Source organism: Microtus oregoni, unplaced genomic scaffold (assembly GCF_018167655.1).
Source record: "Microtus oregoni isolate MIOR12 unplaced genomic scaffold, Mior012 000041F_ref0000270, whole genome shotgun sequence".
Taxonomy (NCBI): domain Eukaryota; kingdom Metazoa; phylum Chordata; class Mammalia; order Rodentia; family Cricetidae; genus Microtus; species Microtus oregoni.
In genome coordinates this window covers 15,458,888-15,478,322 of record NW_024543208.1, presented here as the reverse complement: position 1 = coordinate 15,478,322, position 19,435 = coordinate 15,458,888, and the positions used below count along the sequence as shown (strand labels likewise).

The 19,435-nt window shown below is 49.2% G+C and overlaps 1 protein-coding gene across 9 annotated transcripts in view; it reads right to left on the bottom strand.

Annotated features, from left to right (window-relative positions):
* Positions 1–14,484, bottom strand: part of Whrn (whirlin) — a 93,652-nt gene extending 79,168 nt beyond the window's left edge. For all 9 annotated transcript variants that reach the window (XM_041632386.1, XM_041632387.1, XM_041632388.1 and 6 more), the window contains exon 1: positions 13,048–14,484. In XM_041632386.1, the coding sequence (XP_041488320.1) occupies positions 13,048–13,665 (618 nt within the window). In that variant the 5' untranslated portion in view covers positions 13,666–14,484. The remainder of the gene's footprint in view (positions 1–13,047) is intronic.
* Between the last annotated feature and the right edge of the window lie 4,951 nt (positions 14,485–19,435).

Genomic DNA, 19,435 nt, shown 5'->3' with positions numbered 1-19,435 from the left:
CTAACCAAACAGAAGAGACATGCCTTCCGTTAGGACCTCACTGACGGCGAGCTCCCTCCTTTCCTTTGAGTCTTCTGCCTCCTCCAAAGCCTCCATGTCAAAGAGGAAACCTTCACTTTTGCCCTGGGAACATGGATCCCAGGGCTGGAACAGAGATCTGACATCTAAAAGCCCCTCTTCTTTACTGTCATTGCCCCTAATAACTTAGTGGGTTGCAGCTTGCTGTTCAAAAAGAACTGAAAAAACATCAACAAGCAAGAGAAGGTGTGTGTTGGGGGAGGTGACATCCTGACCTTGGGAGGAGTCAGAAAAATCTGCAGGGAGCATGGGTGACAGTGACCACAACTCCCAAGATGAGGGCAGAGAAGTTTCCAGAAAGACATAGATTCCTTTTCAGTGCATATCTGCAACTGCTCACAAGGCTGCCTTCTGGTGCCTTCTAATCTGAGTAAATTGCTTTACAAATGTTCTTTTAATTTTTGTCTTTTTTATTCTCTCTCCTTTTTAGAAGAACTAACAATGCTTTAGGAATCACAAATACAACTGCTCGAGATGAGTCTCAATGGGTTTGCAATGGACTGTTTTATGGCTTGAGATCAGTTGTCAAAGTGCACGTCTGTTTCTATCAATGTCAATTTCTCGGACCAGGAGCAGATCGCCGAAGGGATTGATTTACTGAGCCTGGGAACGGCCTCAGCCCTCACCGCTTGCTGACCTTTCTCAGCTGAAAAGGGACAGGCTTCCAATTTAATTCAGTTTCAGCCTGAGGAATCTGAATTCCAGGTGGATGATCAACCATCTTTTACAAAGCCAACCCAGCGAATGTCAGAAAGAAAAAGACTGATAGGGTTGATGGACTGAATACAAACTTGTGATTAAATGGGCAGAATAGCAATAAGAAGTTATAAGTCAGAATGCACAGACACATCCACATGCACAACCACAGACATGGAAGATGGGATAGTGTTTTGTCTACCTGCTTGGAAAATGGAAAAGAAATACACTCTCCAGTATGGGCACAGATGGTTGGAAATGAGGGCTCTCACATACAGTTAGCGTGGGTAGGAAGGACTAGCAAAAAACAATTTCCTTCCGAAGAGCAGTTTGGCCACAGTTCTCAGAAGTTTGAAACTGGTGCCTCCCCCGAGCCAACAGCATCTCCAGAGAGCCCCGGGAATTATTAGTGACACGCTGAAAGATTAGTGTGACGATGTGGAATGCAGCAATATGGCCAGCAATGAAAGGACACACTGTCCAGCAGGAAGAAATCAGCTAGCTAAATCACACATCTCTTCCTTTCGATGTATAATGCTGCCATTAAAATCACATACTAGAAACGTTTTTCAAGGGGGGAAATGCATATATTGCTGGGCAGAAGCAGACAGACAGACAGCTGCAGTCAGACAGGCAGGTGTGTGGAGACTCCCAAATAGCAAGGTTCCCCTGGGAAGGGGGCCATGATGACACCCAAAACAGTGCTCATGGGGGACTGGAAACACACAAGTCTATTTATAAACAGGAATGACTTCCTGGTAGATGGGATTACCTTCAATTCTAAGACTTCTGCTTCTTAAGAGTCATTAACCTGTGTTTTGCCATAATGTATGTGTGTGCACCACATCTGTGCTTTGTAGGTGTAGAGGGCAGAAGGTGGCACCAATTCCCTGGGGCTGGAGTTACATATGGCTGTGGACATATGCATATGCCATGTGGGTGCTGGGACTGAACCCAGGTCTTCTATCCTTGTATGGGGGAGCATGCACAAGGAGGTCAGAGAACAAAACCACATAGTCTCCCTCTTTGTCCTTCTTTATATGGCTCAGGAATTGAACCATGTTGTCGGGCTTCCATGGTAAGCCCTTCTATTAGCTGAGGCATCTTGCCAGTCCGCTGTTTTCCAACTGAGCCCTTATATTTCAGGTCATTCAAATAAATACCGGGAGAAACACACACACACGCGTGCACGCGCGCGCACACACACACATAGACAAGTACACATACATCTTACTTCCAAGACGCAGGCAGACTTTTTCCATGTTTTCCTATAAACCTAGCAAATTGAACCTTGGGCTTGTCCAGTCAAACTGGTGGATGGCAGATGGCCACCAGTCTTACAAAGCGCTGAGCCCCCAGTCCTCTGATCCTGCTTCCATACAGTATGGATAAAGTAAGGGAATGCACTATGCAGAATGATCTCCAGCACTCAGTTACTCTAAGGGCGGGAGGGGTGTCGGGAAGTGAGTTGAGATGACTGTCATCTAGCAGAGAATTTTCATGCACAAAATCAAACCCTGACAAAGCCAGGTATCGTGGTGCATGCCTCAGGTATCGTGGTGCATGCCTTTAATCGCAGCATTAATGAGGCAAAGGCAGTAGGATCTCTGTGAATTTGAGGGCAGTCTGGTCTACATACAGAGTTCCAGGACAGCTACGACTACACAGAGAGACCTGGTCACAAACAAAGAAAAGCAAAGCCAAAACAAAACAACAAAAACCAAATCAACATCTGACAAAGGTCAGGGCATAGCCAGGAAGAGAAAACAGAAAGTAACAGGAGGGTCGAGGGGACGATGGGAAGACCCTAGAGTGGCTCCTGTCCCCAAAGTCTATCATAAAATACAAGGCACCCAGGAAAGGCAGGGTAACCAGAACCTGGATTTCCTGCCTCCTTGTGGGTTTTTTCACCAAATGGCCACACAGCCATTTCCACAGGAAGGAACTCAGGGAGGAAACACACAGAAGCCTTCCGCTAGCATGACTTCTCGTGCAGAGCCTTGGCAGTGAGTGCGTGCTTTGGAGGCAGGCAGACCTAGGTTCCAAGACCAACCTCACTTCCTCCCTTCTAGGTGCTCCTAGCCAGTCACCTCCTCTTGCTTGGGGAGTGGAAGAGTCATGTGGGGTGCACAGAAGCTCCTGGTGGCTTAACCTTGGTAACACTGGCTATTATGCTATGGATTATAAATATCTGTGTGTCATTCCCTTCACACCTTCTCTCTTACCAAAAGGATCATCGGTTGGTAGGTGCACAGACCCCAGCACAGCTTGTGAAGACAGCAGGCAGTCCTCAGATGTTCAGATTAACAGATGCACCCAGTACTTTAATACAGGCTCTGCCTTGCCACCTGCACCTGCATTTAGAGGTGAGGAAACCTGAGCAGAGAAGTCAGGTGACTTGCCTGCACTGCATGGCTCACATTAAAAAAAAAAATGCTTTTTTTTACTTTTATTTATGTAGTGTGTGTGTGTGTGTGTGTGTGTGTGTGTGTGTGTTTGGGTTTATATGTAAAGGTCAGAAGACAACATTCAGGAATCGGTTCTTTCCTACTATGTGGTTTCTGGGGATCAGACTCAAGTCAGCGGGTTTGCTGCAAGCACCTTTACCAACTAAGCCATCTCTGCAGCCCTCATCAACTTTGATAAAGCTAAGATGCATGCTGGAGCTGTACAACATTGTAGAGCTAGACTCTGAAGCCAGAGCTGGAACCACCAATATGGGAAGTCAGTTCTATCTGCTGTTCCTCTGGTCAAGAAAGCCTGGGTCTACAACCTGGCTCTGCTCTTGACCTTGCCCCAGCAGTGATGCAGGAGCTAACAGAGAGCTTCACAGCAGCACTGGGGAAGGAAGCTTTGTCGTAACCCATCCTGCTCTCATGGCCACATGGATGGAGGCAGGGACCCTCCAAACAGTGAGACAACTCCACCTGCAACAGTCACAACAGCAAGTGACAAGCTCCTGCAAGGACGCTGTGAGGTTGTGCCGGCTCACTGTAAGCCCCCAGTATGTTGTAGGGGAGCAAAGCAGAGGGATGTACTGAGGGAGGGGAGGGCAGGATCAGAATGTTTCCCACAAATGGAAGTGATGACAGGGTCCAGATAGGTCTGGGGGGCGGGGGTGCACTGAGGTTTGGGCTGATGGTAACTCTGGGTGTCAAAGGTGGACAGGAACAAGCCTTATTTCGAAGAGTGTGCCACCTGGTTGGTCATGTGGGTTCCGTTTAGAGACCCGGTTGGAAGCAACAACAACAAAAGCTGTCTGTACGTAAAAGCTGATGAGGTTAAGTACCGTGGAGGACAAGCTAAAAAGTCGGACCCTTGCCTTGCGGTATTGCAGCCGTGGAATGGACACTGTGGACATGTGCTGCTCTCATTGTTAGCAAAGGCTGACCGGCCAATGGCTAGGCAGGATTTTCAAGGCAGAGAATACTGGGGAGGAGGGTACAGTCGGAGGAGATGCCACGATGGACGTGTGTACTGAAGTAAACAAGCCTTGGACAGCACACAGATGAACAGAAATGGGTAACTTTACGTTTTAAGAGCTAGCTAAAAACAAGTCTAAACTATCGGTTTAGCACTTATATTTAATATTACGTCTCTGTGTGATTATTTGAGGAGCAGTTAGCAGGACAGAGCTGATCCTTGGTCTAGACAGAAAAGTCCACCTACACCCAGCTCAAAAGCAGGGATCTAGAGAAAGCAAGGCCTGAACAGAATGAAAGACAGACGTGAAAAGCGGCAGCGAAGAGGAGATGTGTGTTCCGAAATCCCGGGAAGGACTGGGCTTGGACACTCCTGCGTCGGGCTGGAGCCATCCCCACAGTAGACTGGCAAAGAAAGGCAGATGGTGGCCAGATGGGTGGCATGGGCATATATTAGGGCCAGAGGACATCAGGGACACAGGCTAGAAAATGTGCAGAAATGCAGACTTGTGTACTGAAATTAAGTCTTGGGAGAAGAACTGGGGAGTTGCAGGGGCTCCAGGAAGAGAAGTGAGGAAAGTGTTGGTATCTGCAAGGAGGAGAGGAAAAGGCAAGCCCGGCCCATACAACAAAGCAGGCTACCGCACTCTGAGCCAGAAGATTAGAGGGCAGAGGAAATCCCCTCTCCTAATGTTTGAGTGCAATCTTCACAGCTACATGGGAGATGAACTGGACCACATTTCTTAATCAGAAGCCTCTTAAAGAGGTCTAGCACACTATTTCGGATGTGGTTTAAATCAATTACAAGATTTTTCCTTAAGTATAAAAAGTCTGTGCTACCAAATCAAACTCCCACCTGCATTAATTGCTTTAATGGGTTCTGGAAATGGCAGCCTCCTGGCTTTCCTCACGGAGACCCCTGGGGAGCCCATCAGGGAAGGATGCTGAGACCAGGGACAAGGCTGTCTTCTCTGGGCTGTCTCATCAGCCTCCCATTAGTTAAGGCCTCACACAAAAATAATGGAAAGGCAGGTGGGAAAACCCAGTTCCATTTATCTGCCGAGCTTTATTGTGGTTATAAAGCAAAATTGCAGATACCAACGGCCAGACAGAAGCCATCACATTTTCAAAGACACGTGGGGATGCTGACTCCACCGGGCACATGACTCTGCGATTCAGACAGCCACAAGCCAACACACAGGCCCCAAAGCAAACAAACAAAACACCCAAACAATTAGGCAGGCACACTAACGGCTTTCGGAGCAAAGTTAGAACCACCAATAACATCTTCTAGTGTAGGGCTCGCAGTGGGGCCTCCACAGTCCGAGTTTTCCATCTCAGTATGCAGTGATACAAGCACAATGGCAGGTTTGTGAGGACCGTAAGTTATGTTCAGTATTGGAAATGTCTGAGTCAGAGAGACGAGGAGGCCTGAGCCAGGTCACCGCTAAGAAACACTGACAGGTAAATGCAAACGCCATCTCAGACCTCCCTTCCTGAGACTCTACTATCAACTGACCTTACACATCTAGAAAGATGCTCAAGGTGTTGGGTGGGGGAGGGAAGGATGTAAGAGTGGCTGGGTGGGCCCAACTTGCTGTTTGTCTCCTGTAGCCCAGGAACCTCTAAGTCCATATGGAGCTAAGGATGACCTTAAACTGATTGTCCTGCTTCAATTTCCCCAGTGCTGTGCTATGGGTGAAGTGTGTACCACCACACACCGTTACTGCGGTCCTGGGGATTAATGTCAGGACTTCATGTACATGAGGCAAGTGGTCTAACAAATGAACACATCCCAGAACCTCTTGGGGGGGTGTGTGAGGGGGTAAATGTTAGAGTGGGGGTTCCTGAAGCAAGCAGGATCCCCCATACTTCAGTGCTGGGGTGGTTTCAATTTGCCTGGGGACTTTATCAATTCTTAGGCTTAAAGCTAACCTGTGTGAGTCAACAAGTGAGCACTAGACCTTAGATATTTGTAAATACCCCCTTTCCTATTTATGTATTTGAGATCTTCCAAAGTCAGGCACGGAAGGGAGAGTAACCACGACACTGGCTGACGGCTGAAGCACAGCCACAGCCAGTGGAGCAGAAGGAACACAAATTCCCAAGGTGCTGGGACTGGAAAGGAGAAGAAATGGATTCACTTCCACATCCTCGAAGGATACGGCATTGACCACAGGTGTGATTACTGGAGGCCTAGCCTGGTGCATGTTGGGGCTTCTTGCAACTCGCAATTGCTTTAATAAAGCCCCAAAGCCAGATGAAGCTCACCCCAAATTGGCTCATTGATTGCATGAGAATGCATAAACAATTCTATTTTGGAACCACAGACACAATCAGACTGTGGAAATAACCCGCTTCTGGGAATGTGGCTTTAAAATTACGAGCAAAGTGATAAATTAACTTGCCGACAGGGTCTCACAGAGTGGATGCGGGCCACAGAAGGTGGGAAAGCTGTCACCTCTCCAGACACAGACTTTGATGTTTAGAAGTCTTTAAATAAAACAGAAGTAGAAGTAGAGGGATCCAAAGGTTTTCTCACCTGGTCAGTCACGGATACCCAGAACCATCCCGAAAGGAGGCAGACAGGAGCTCTATGTCCACTCACCAGCCCACGACCAAGGTTCAGCCAGCTTCATGCAAAGCACACACAACAACTTATGGCTTTCCCTGGGTTTCCGTTCAGGGTCTCCACATGGACTTCCTCAGATCTCACACTCAGGAATGAAGAGATGCCTACTAGCCTGGGACATCATTCTACTCATCCAGTCAGCGCTCACTCATTTGTTGAAGTACCTACCGGAGGTGTGCTGGGGCTGTGGGAGCGAGAAGAGCACAGGCAGCGTTGGCGGTCACAAAGCTTCTATGTGGTGGGGAGGAAGATGGTTGAGAGACATAAAGAACTTCCCATCCTGGGGGGACAGCCATGCTGAAGGAACCAAAGGATGGGATGGAGGTGAGGGTACCGTACTCAAGAGGGTGGCAAGACATACGGATGTCACAGTATTTAAAATGTTTGGTGGCTTGCAGATGCTATTAGAGCCATGCCCTGCTACTTGACAAACTAAGGACAGGGCTGTGTCCTCATTCTGACTTCTTACGTCATAGGTTTGCAGTTTAGAGAATGTATGGACAAACGGCTCTGATGGACAACGAGATGGCCTAAACATGTCGCTCTGCTCTGAGGTTAGGGTCTCTGAGACGCTCTCAAATGGCCCCCACTGTTAGGCTCTGTCTCTCAGAGGGGTTCTGACATTGCCTTCCAGGATGCTGGCTACACAGCCCTTGGGCTGGGTTCCAGTCAGAATCCTCCTAGACCATAATCTTCCTTGGGACAATGAAATGGCACAGGAGGGTCCAAACACCTAGTACAACGCAGACTCCGCGCAGGGATGCAGTAAAGCAAAGGCGGGACGCAGCAAACGCCAGTGGGGCTGCGAGCACGCAAGCAGTGGCCATAACTTCTCTCTGACAGAGATGCAACCCTGGGAGGGGGGGCTGGAAACGGCGGAGGGGGGGCATGTGTAGGGACTCTTCATCTTGCGTATTTGGCCATAAACTCAGAACTCCTCACAAGGGCTGGGCGAGTAAAACACCCGCTGCACGAACGTTGGATCCGAGTTCAGATCCCAGCACCTGCTGAAGAGGCAAGGGTGGCGGTGAACATCTGTACCGTGGTGCTGGGCAGCGGGGCAGGCAGATTCCTGGAGCTCACTGGCCAGGCGGCCTAACCAAACTGCTGAACTACAGGTTCACTGAGAGACACCATCTCAGAATAAGGTAGAGAGCAATAGAGAAGGACACCCAATGTCACCCCTGGCCTGCTCCTCCCCCTCTCTGCCCACGCACACGCACGCACACACACATTTGCATGCATTAATGCACACACCCACATAAACATACATATACCCCTATACAAACACAAATCTGCTCTCAAAAATGAAAAGAAAGAAGAAAGGAAATCAAAAGTAAGGCTCATGTTCTCTGACCCTTGGCCCTGTGCCTGCAGCTGCCACCTGGAATGCAGGAAAGGAGTGGAAAACATGCTTCCCCTTGGCACCTGCCCGGCTGTGAAGTAAAAGGAAACGGCGCTGCCCAGAAACTTTATAAAAGCACCTCCACCCTGCGGCACAATTAGACATCTGTGAGCTTAGACTCTAGCTTGCACTCTTGCTTGGGGGTTTAAAAAGAAGGAAAAAGGAATGGGTATGTGAAGATTGGTACTTAGCCTCAAGGGGCTTCCAGCCATTTAATGTCATTTCTTCTAATCAGATTCTCTGGTCCTGGCTGGGCACTCGAGTGATATCCCCAAACAATGGGGACCAAAAGCCATAAAAGAGCTTTGCTAGAAAGCCAGCTGGAGCCCCGGCTCTCTCCAAATGCCTGCTTCTCTGCAAAGCCCTTTGCAGGTCGGAGGGAAGATTAAGAATCCGGGGAGACATGCATGAGCAGACAGGCAAGCGCAGATGACGGGCAGCCTGCAGTTGACAGCGGCAGGTGGGGCTGTGCTCCTGCATGTGGCTGGAGGCAGGCAGAGGTGGCAAGCAGCAGTGCACACAAAAGCCTAGGGTACAGCAGCAGTGGTGGGGACCCACACTTCTCTCTGCAGCTCCATCCAAAGGAGCACCTGAGGCTAGTCATAAGCCACCTGGGGTGGCCAGCGGATCGGGATGACAGAAGTACCAAAGCCAGTGCTAGGCTGATTCTCTACCTCTTAAGTCAGAAGACAAAACAACTACCAGATCATCAATGTCACCCGGGCTGACAGAAACAGGGCTGGAAAATGTGGCTTTGCTTTAACAGCAAAGAGCCGGCTGCAAGATTTGCCTGTCATGGGCATCGTTTTCTACAGCCCGGGATGTCAGCCTGAGACTGCATTAAAGACACAGACCCTCTCCCGGACCTGCATAAACTCTGGACATGAGGTAACCAACAGCTTTCTGGAGAGTGGACTCTGCATCTCACTGCTGACTGGATTCATGAGAACCAGGAATTGTTACTGGGCAAGAGAGGAGCCAGTATGTACCCACAGTTTCCAACTGGAGCCCAGAAAAAGACCAGGTGCAAGAGACTAGGTTTCAGATACGAATCTGGAAGCGGTAAGAATATATAGTGTCCTCAACAACCACGGCAATGAGATGACAAATGTGTCATTCTGAACCTCCTGAACAAATATAATGACTTGTATTAATGTTGACAGATTCCTCCTGGGTTATTATGCAAAGGAATGGGAGAAGTGATAGTCTAATTAACTGAAAGGGCCCACGAACACTTCTTAATGTCTGAAATATTTCAGATCTTAATTTGCTGCTCAGATTTACCTGTGGGAAAGCTGGGACTGCAAAGAAGCTCTTCAGTTTTTATTAAGCACACACACACACACACACACACACACACACAGACATATACACACATATACACACATACCCCAAACAGTAAAGCACGCACACACACACACACACACAAACCAAAGAATAAAGCACACACATACACACACACACATACACACACCAAACAGTAAAGCACGCACACACACACCCCAAACAGTAAAGCACACACACACCAAACAGTACCTGGGCATCCTAATGCTGCTACCTATACCAACAAGGGACTAGAAAAGCTAGTGGGTGAGTGGATTTGCTCCAGATCTCCCAAGATGGTGCTGTTTGTGCCCCAGTCCTACCGGCAATTCCCACTCCATCTGGACTCACACCAGGGCTGCTGTTCTCGGGTTGAGAGATGAGGGTGAGAGACGGCAGCCGGGCTCCCATCGACACAGTGTGTAACCCATGGATTTCCTGATTTAGCACAAAGTTACCAGGAGTGCCAAGCTTCCCTTCTCCCAGTCCGTGCCAATTCTTTTTGCCTTAATTGAAGGCAATTCCAAAAGAAGAAGAGCACAGATTATCAGATGGTCTACATGCCGGCGGGGCAGCACATTCCAAGCAAATCAGACTCCCACTGCTGTGAAGGACCTTGGACACCCCCAAACTCATCTAGCCTGGAGCAGATAATATCTGAGTCTTGTCCAAGGTCACACACGGCAAGTATGCAGCAGAACTTAGAGTAGCAAGAAGTCTATGGCCTGACTCCTTGGCTGCCTGATCTAGCATGTCCGGGCTGGAGACCTTTGAACGAGCACTTTAAAAAAATTTACTAGTTTGACTCTGGTTCATTCTTTTTTCCTCTTGAAAATCAAGCATTTCAACACAATTCTACATAGTGAGTGGTTTGCCTAATCTACATTTCAACACAATTCTACATAGTGAGTGGTTTGCCTAATCTACATTTCAACACAATTCTACATAGTGAGTGGTTTGCCTAATCTGAACTGGATAACTGGACTTAAGAAAGGGATGGGAATCCTGCTAGGCACAGGATAAAATTCCCAGCAAATTGCTCTGGGTATCAATGAATGTAAGATCAATCAAGAAGAGGAGTCAACTCTGTTTACTTGATCCTTCTTTTAAAAGCTGTGTTCCTCTTTGATGCACAGGCGCTCTGACACTGATTCTTAGAGCTTGTTTTAATTGGATTTTCTTTATGTTGTATGTGCATACAAACAATTAATCTCTCCTCTGGGAAACTTCTGAGGTTCACTTCCTTTTGTCATCATAAAAGAAAAATACAGATTTTTTTTTAATTAAAAAGATATCTTCTACTAAATGGGATGGAGGATCCTTGGGCAGAAAGAAGACACAAGCAGACAACTCGGGGACACTGAATGAAGCCTGGAGTCCAGCTAGCATCTGCACACTAACCAAGGAACCCTCTGGGTCCTCTAGCTCATGGCTGACCAAGACGCCCCACATACAGAATTTCCAGGTGATGACAACTTGTGTCTCCCGGAGGAACAGGGGCCCCTTCTGGGTCTCTGCAGTTTATTCTCCAGTTGTTCCAGCTGTCCACCTGTGCATGCTGCAACCCTGCAGCGGCGTCCGCTTCTATAGAACCACTGCAGATTCTGTCCCCTTCATCCCTGAAATTAGGATGGCACAACATTCCCTTTCCCCGTGCTTCCGAAGGGTCCGGAGATCACGTGTCTGGCACTGGCTACAAGAGGCTCTCTTAGGCCAGAAGCACATTGCACAAGTATAATCACCAGGAGGAAGGCAGATGCCCAAGTCTAGTCAGGTCACACGGGTCCCTGTGTTGCAGATGTCACACTTCAAGGATGTTCCTGTTCTATTCCGCTCAACCCTGGGGTAAGTGTCCCTCTGCAAGCAGCAAGCAGCTGCTGATGTCGGTACTGATGCAAGGTACTGCCCCGAGCCACAGCTCAGCGCCACCCAGGAGCAACTCAGAGAGGCTGAGACACACAGTTCTGAGCGCAGCGTTTTCGATGGCAGATGTGAGGTACGAACTGGAGGAAGAGCCTGCATTGCTCATGGTCAGGAGCCTTTGCAGTCTCTCATCTAGTGAAGATGAAGCGACTTCAGCTTCTGTTAACCGCCAGGAAAATTAAACCCGTGGTTATAAGCAGCATTGGGATCAAGTCTCCCTAGAGCATCAATTGATCATTTGGGAACTTTGGACCTCTAAGGACAATACTAATGGACCATTTCTTTATAGATATACGGGATGCAAGATAAAGAGGAGAGAACCAAGTTAGGGAAGGAGCCTGAGAGAATAAGAAACCAGGCAGAGCTTTGCTACCCCCATAATAATAAAAAGCCATCAAGCTTTCCCCAGAAACTGGAAAGAACACTTCAGAAACCTCAGGGGCCTCCTGAAAGTGGGTCCTTGAGTAGAAAAGCAAATGATCAGAGACAGATGATGGTGTCCCAGGCACTCACACTGAGTCTGCTTGACTCAGCTGACCGAAAGCCACTGCACGCTGCACAGGAAGCAGCCCTGGACTGTTGATACCTAGAAGTGTCCAGCAGCCAGTGTGTCTGATTTGGTGCAACTGTGTGAGTTGGGCCAGAGAGTGGGGTGGGAGAGCCCCACAGGCTAGCCCTAACCAGGGGGAAGCAGTTCTCTGAAGAGAGCAGATAGTGAACTGTCATTACTTTCCTTCCAACTCCTCACTTGGTGTTTAGGAAGCAGTAGGCCTGGTGCTAAATGCTTATGAGAGAAAAACCCTTGTGTCCACCAAGGGACCCAACTCTGTATCTTCAACTGGCTGCTGTTCACTCGCCTTGGGTGGTAAGATTAGCAAACACGAATACTCCTCCACACAGCAGGGTTAGATTCCTACTAGCTGGTTGTGGTGAGGTTATTTTTCTCAATTAACAGATACAATCACATGCAAAGTGCATACTTTCACGGGACTGTGGGGTTCATTTCGGATGTACAAACAAGCAGCCTAGTTTGCAACAACGTCAGGAGCCAGTTCTCTGGTCTGGCTTGTTCCAGGAGATACTGGCTAGCCTACAAACAGTAGGGTTAGCCCCAGCTCTGTGGTCACCCAGCCTCCTCCTGGGTCACTAGCAATGGAGCAGAACTTTCTTTCAGAGGCAAAACCCTATGGATCCCAAGAACAAGGTAGCAGCAGCAGCAGGGGGACCATCAGTTAAGCAATGCCAAGCTCGCTTGGAACCTCCTAAGACTCTACAGCCCTTTTCACACTTTGTGACCAGACATTTGCTTATGTGATACTGTGTTTGTGCCTTAGCCTTCAGGGCACCCAAGGCAAAAAGCACCATTTCCTCTCTGCTTGGAACACCTATTTATCTGTGCCACAAATTAGATACTCCTCTTTTAAAGTCGGAGGACAAAACAAAAACACAACAGGAGACCAGAAGGCTCAAGCGATTTGGTATAAGAGACAACTGCACAGGGCAACCGAAAAGGCAGCACTATACTGGCGGTACCGTCCTCTTACCACTCACACAAACCAGAGCCCTACCTTGACAGCCTCCGCGTGGGTCACCCGGGCTAGAGATTTATCGTTGACGCGCAGAATCTGGTCCCCGACCCGCAACCCTTCCTTCTCAGCCAGAGAGCCCGGCTCCACTAGTGACACGTAGATGCCCACACCGTGTTCCGAGCCCCCACGTATGCTGAAGCCCAAGCCCTCGTGGGCCTTGGCGCGCCGCAGGCTCACGAGCCGCACCTCCCCGGGCCCTGCGCCGTCGGGAGCGGCCCAGGCGGGCTGCCTATAGGGGGTGGTGGCTGGCAGGTAGAGACCCTCGGCCGTATACTGGTCGAAGAGCAGCTGGTCGGAGCGCGGGATGACCAGTCGCAGCATGGGCAGCAGACGCCGCTTGACCGGGCTGTCCAGCAGGACGCGCAGGGTGCGCACCAGGTCGAAGACGTTGCGGCGCGCGTGGTACGCGTTGAGGCAATGGGTGAACTGCTCCCGCTCCGGCTCGCTCAACAGCGCCGTGAGCGCCTGGTGCAACTGGCGCACGTTGGCAGACAGCAGCCGCAGCCCCGCGCCCCCGCCGCCTCCCGCCGCGGCCGCCGAACCCAGCGAGCCGGTGGAGGACGAGCTCACCGACAGACCGTCCAGCTGCCCGTTCATCTCCCCGCCGAGGCGCGGCCGCGCTCGGGGCGCGCGGCGCGAGGCGGCTGCTGCACCTGCGGCCAGCGGCGCGACAGCTGGATTCCCGGGGGCGCCGAGGTCACGGCTTGGGGGAAACGCGGAGACCGTGACCGCAGTCTAGACCGGCCGGAGAGCAGGGACGACGGCTGCAGGGTGGGTTGCAGGGGGTGCTCAGGAGCAGTGGCTGGATCCTGGGGAGATAGCAGGGACCGCGGCTGGTGTCCCAGGGGCACGAAGGCAGCGGGCGGGGTGGGGGGTAGCGAAACTGGAATCCGGAGGACGAAGAGACGGCTGTTGCAATCCTGAGGACGCGAAGACCGAGGCGGGATCCTGGGGGGACAAAGAGTTGGTGGCTGGAGGCCGGAGGTCTCGGAGACTGCGGTTGGAGGCCGAGAGGAGCGGGGACAGTAGCTACATGACGGAAGACGCGGAGACCACGCGTGGCCGCAGTGGGGGACGCAGCCACGCCGCCCGCCCCGTCACACCATGCCCGGGGCTCCCCCAGCCGAGCTGCCCATTCCTCTAGGGCTGGGGGACCCCAAAGTCAGAAGTTAGGGCGTCGGTCGATCTAGTCCCAGAGTCCGAAGGAGTCGCAGCCAGAGGAGCCACGGGGGCGTCCGGCGTGGGGTGCGGGGCATGTCCCGGGCCGCCCACCATGCAGCAGCCCGGGGTCCCCGCGCCCCAGCGCCGCCTGGGCGCACACGGAGCCACGCGCCGAGAGCCCGGACTTTGAGAACTGTTGAGCAGCTCTGGGTCGAGTCTTCCAGCTAGTTCCGACGCCGTCTCTGCCAGCCCGGTCTTGGCCCCGCCCCCTCGCCCCTCCCCCTCCCCGCCCTGTTCCCCCCGCGGGCTCTTCAGGAAATGACGTTCCGCCTGGCGCGCCTGACTGTTGCCTGGAGACGGGGTGAAACAGTCCGGCCCCAGGGAAGAAAGGGGGTGAAGTGGGGGTAGCAGCAGGAGGAGCCCTGGGGGCCCTGCGAAGACTTCCCACTTCTCCAGCCCGGGAGTGAAAGGATGGGGTCCAAAAAACTGCTTTCCGGAGTTCACACCTGAACTCTAGGGTCGCTCTGGAGCAGTTAGCCGGTTTGCCAATTCTCAATTGGGAAAAATGGCCAACTTTTACCCTCTAAAATATTAGATGCTTCATGCTTCGTTTTTCTGCCTTAAAATGTTCCTACCGCTTGCACACGAGCTGACAAGTTTAAGTGTGTATGTGGACGATTGTCAGTCCCCTGCACTAATCAAGAGAAGAATATAAGCAGCACAGGTGCCAGCAGGAGCCAAGTCCTGGGCTGGGATAGACCAGCCTGGGCCCCTGTTCTGGTGGTCTCCGGGATGCAGGAAAGGAACGGATTGTTGTCAGAAATGTAAAGTTTGCAAGCACACTCAGGTGCATTTAAAACGAAGTTTGAAGTAGCTAGGTGAATTGTATCAACGCCAGTGTCCTGATGTTTGCCACACTGCGGGAATATGGCGACTCTATATACAGTCTTTTTATACTTTTCATATAACAAGATGCCAGAAGACGTGCCTGAAGTCTGGATCACAAGAAAAACTCAGGGCTTCTACTCTTCGGAGCGCTATAGCGCTCTGCGCTCACTACCACATGTCATGTGCATCTCTTCCCACCTGAACTGCCCTCCTAAGCTGGTCTGTGAAAAGCTGCCTTTTCCCCAAGTCAGTCCTGGATTGCCGTCACGGGAATGAAATGGCTGACTCTGACACGGGAGAAGGAGAAACAGAGAAGGGTTATCTGAAGGGGCTTGTTCGCTGTTTTCTCTACTTACCTATTGTACTGGCCACTCTTCATTTAACATTTTCCCAGCACCTGTTCTGCTGCTGGGTCATATGCCAGATGCTGGAGAGCCAGGATAAAGGGATGAAATCTCTGACCTAGCAAAGGAGAGATGATGTGAGTCCAGGTAAAGGGAAAGACGAACCTCGCTGTGTGAAGGCGGCCCACAGTGAGAGGACGCAACAAGCGAGGATGGACTTTCTGTGCTGCCAAGACGGCTCAGTGAGTAGTCACATGGTGGAAGGGTACAAGCGGCTTCTGCAAGGTGTCCTTTCCTGTGGCATGTGTGGCAACCCTGCGGCACATAATAAATAAGTGACTAAATAAGCAAATAAATATAGTAAATGTTTTAGAAGAATACTCTTTGTTCTCTGAGTATTGGGAAGCCATGGGAGATTTCTAACACTGAGTTTAATGCATTCCCGAAATGGAGGCAAAGAGTTCTCCCCTCCTTTTAATGCAGACCTGGGTTGAACTGGCGCTCAGTGAACATATTTCACAGGGTGTCATAGAATGGCAGCTTCAGTAGCCATCTGGGTGACCCTTTGACATGTGTCTTACAGCTCTATGTGTAGCAGCTCAAGCTACGCATCCTTATTTCCCCTCTTCAACTCTAGTTGCGTCTTTACTGCCACCACACTGAGATATTTAAGGAAAGGATCTGCTCCAAGCCCTCCCCCATGTATTAATGGCATACCTGGAAATGCCACCACATGGGGCTTAATTGCATACAGTTCAGGCTTTCTGAAAAATTATTTCATGCTTAGCCTTCAGTTCGTGTGTGTTCTAATTATAATTACTGTTATTGGTTTGATAAAAGCATCCCAGGAGCTAAAATCCCCATTCCCAATATTTCCCTTCTGTGCAAAGAATATTTTCAAGAATAGTTTTGCTTTAGGCAGCAGAAGCCTCGGTTCTCAGTCTTAAAAGAAAAGGAAACACTTTCTTCTGCAAACATGGGATGCCATATGGGAGGCTGTGCTATTGTTTAACTTCATAAAGGTTGATCTGAGTGAGCAGACACAAGCACAGGAAAGGAAAACGGGGACTCTCCCATCCATCTTGCATAATCACCTTCGTATCAGTTTGCACTGTGTCCCTCCGAGAGGCAGTGTGTAGCTGTGCTCAGACCTCAAGAATCCTGTTTCGTGTGTGAAGATGTGTTTGTCTTTCAAGAAATAAGCTCTTGGAAACCCAAGCCACCTGGGCTCCTGAGGGCTGGCCTACCTTCAGATCCTGAAGGAAACCACTAGTACCTGTTTGGCCTTGGCTGCATACTGCCCTCTTCAGAGCTAAAAGAATATTTTCCTGCATTTGAAGTCCTTTGTTTTCTTTCCAAAGCCTCTCTCTCCCAGTGCTGGAAACTGAACGTTACAAACACACACACGTGCTAACTAAGAGCTCAGACCACTGAGCTATGCCCCAAGCCTGGGTTCTCTGAGATGAGATCTCACCACATAGCTCAGACTATCCTGGAACTTGCTCTGTAGTTCAGACTGACCTTGAACTCATGACCACCCTGTTTCAACCTTCAAAGTGTCACCACACCTAGCACCAAAACCACTCTTAATTGTTTATTGTTTACAACCAACTTGAGCCAACCTTTCCGGTTAAGATGTTTCTGGGAATTTGGACTCACTTGGACAGCTGAAAAGATAGCGTGAGAAGGAGGAACGGTGTTGGATTTAAGATGTTTCTGGGAATTTGGACTCACTTGGACAGCTGAAAAGATAGCGTGAGAAGAAGGAACGGTGTTGGATGCTGTGCTTCCGTCTGTTCTTGGTTGAGCTGGGTTTTTGTCTGGACTTTCGTTTCTCTCTCCTTTAGTTACGTCTGCACTGCTGCGCTCAGAATGTCGGAATAAAACAAGTTGTGGGGTGAGCATTAGTTTTTGGCTCAAGGTTCCAAAATGTTCAGTCCATCATGGTGTTGACACCATGGCCCAGGAATTCACATTATGAATGACCAGGAAGTAAAGTGTGAAAAGAACTAACCAGTAACAATATGATCCCAAAAGGCTGTTTCCCACCTCAGTGACCCACCTCAGGTATGGGAAGTCCTTGTGTATATGTATTGCTTTTATTGGTTAATAAATAAAACTGCTTTCAACCAATGGCTTAACAAAATATAGCTAGGCTGGAAGAACTATATATAGAGAGTAGGCAGAGTCAGGAAGAAGCCATGTAACCCTGCCAGAGACAGATGCTGGACAGAACTTTACCCGGTAAGCCACAGCCACATGGCAATACACAGGCTAATAGTGAAAGACCCCAGCTTAGCTGCTGTAATGCCATTTTGCAAAGCCTTCACACAAATAAATGTAAGTTCAAGGTAAAGTCAGTACTCCTAGATGGTCAAACAGGATATCTGTGGTCAGATACCAGGCCTAGGAGGGGAACGAGCAGTTCTGGGAAAAACTACATGTACCCTAGATAGGGCCAAGTCTGTTATTATTATCAGACCTTCATGTCTCTGGGGAACTTGTCCCCTAAATGAACCCATCGCCTCATTTGAACTGATCAATGAGATCCCTGTAACCATGCATTGCTTCTGTATGCCTGCTTTTGCTACCCTTTTCCTATAAAAAGACCTTCTCCCAGCCTGCAGGCGCGCAAGTCCTCCAAAAGGACTTTGCCACCCACAGGTACCTGTGCCCACCCAACAAACCTCTTGCTAATTACAGCCAGTGGTCTCGACTGTTCCCTGGGTTAGGGGTCTCCTCCTGAGGGAAGGACCACTCTGAGGGTCTTTCAATAGAAATGGGTAAATTTAAGATATGAACTAGCTAGCAGCATGCTTAAGTGATTGGCCAAGCAGTGATTTAAATAGTAAAGTTTCTGTGAGGTTATTTCAAGTCTGGGCATCTGGGAATGAAACAAGCAAGCTCCATAAACAATTTGGCACCAATGTGGTTGACTATATCCACATAAAACCTGAGAAAGCTTAAAAAGGAATTCTAGACACTAAAGAACAAAGTTAGGCATGGCTTTTTGAAAGCAGCATTTTCTCAGGTGGGCTCTGTTTGCTAGAAGAGGCATGATTCTTTTAAGAGAAGGCTTCCTGACTCCGTGGTAGCAGTAAAAACTGCACAGTTCCTTTAAGAAAACTTCCTGGTTCATGCTAGTTGCATGAACAGCTCTCACTTTTTTGGGAGGTCTAGTTACAGAGCATTTAAATAGGGTTTCTGAGCAGCGTGTTACAAGCTACTTAATGGCGTGACATAGACCCACTGCATACCTGGAACTGAAGCCGTGTGCATGGCTCATAGGGGTGGTGAACAGACCTCTGCCATGTTGGACTAGGTGGAGCCAAAAGGTGAAGCAGCCTTGGTCCTAGCCACGCCTACTTAGCATTAAAAAAACAGTGGTCCTGGCCAGAAAAAGATTACAGATACACGATAAAGATAGATTCTGATTTTAAAAAGGCCTCTAACTGCATCACAGTGTTGGAGAAATGTGCACAGACTTGGGAGAGGAAAGGAAAAGAGTACAGAGAGTCAAAAAAATAAAGCTAATGCTTTAAAAAAAAAAGTAAAGTCTTTAAAGAGACAGAGTACAGACAGTCATTGATTAAAGGTATAAAGAAAAATAAGCCACATAAAAATGGAATATACACAGAGAGAATCTGGATTATGTATATTACTGTATTTTCTTTAAATTTTTTGACTGTGAAGGAGCTAAGTACAGAGAGATATTTCATTGTATGGTATGGCAAGCTAAACTAACACATATTTTATAGTTATCTCGACTTCAAAATTTGGGTCTAAGTATTTGTTGCTTTGGAAAAGATGTTCTTTTGTTTCCAGAAAATGAGAATCTGTGGATTCCTTCCAGACTAATGTGGTTTTATGGACCAAAACCACCTGAAAGGTCTCTGTGAAAACCCCCCAAAATACTTTACCTAACAAAAAGCAGAAAGCAGTTTGGAGAGTACTATGCCCAAATTCTCAAATAT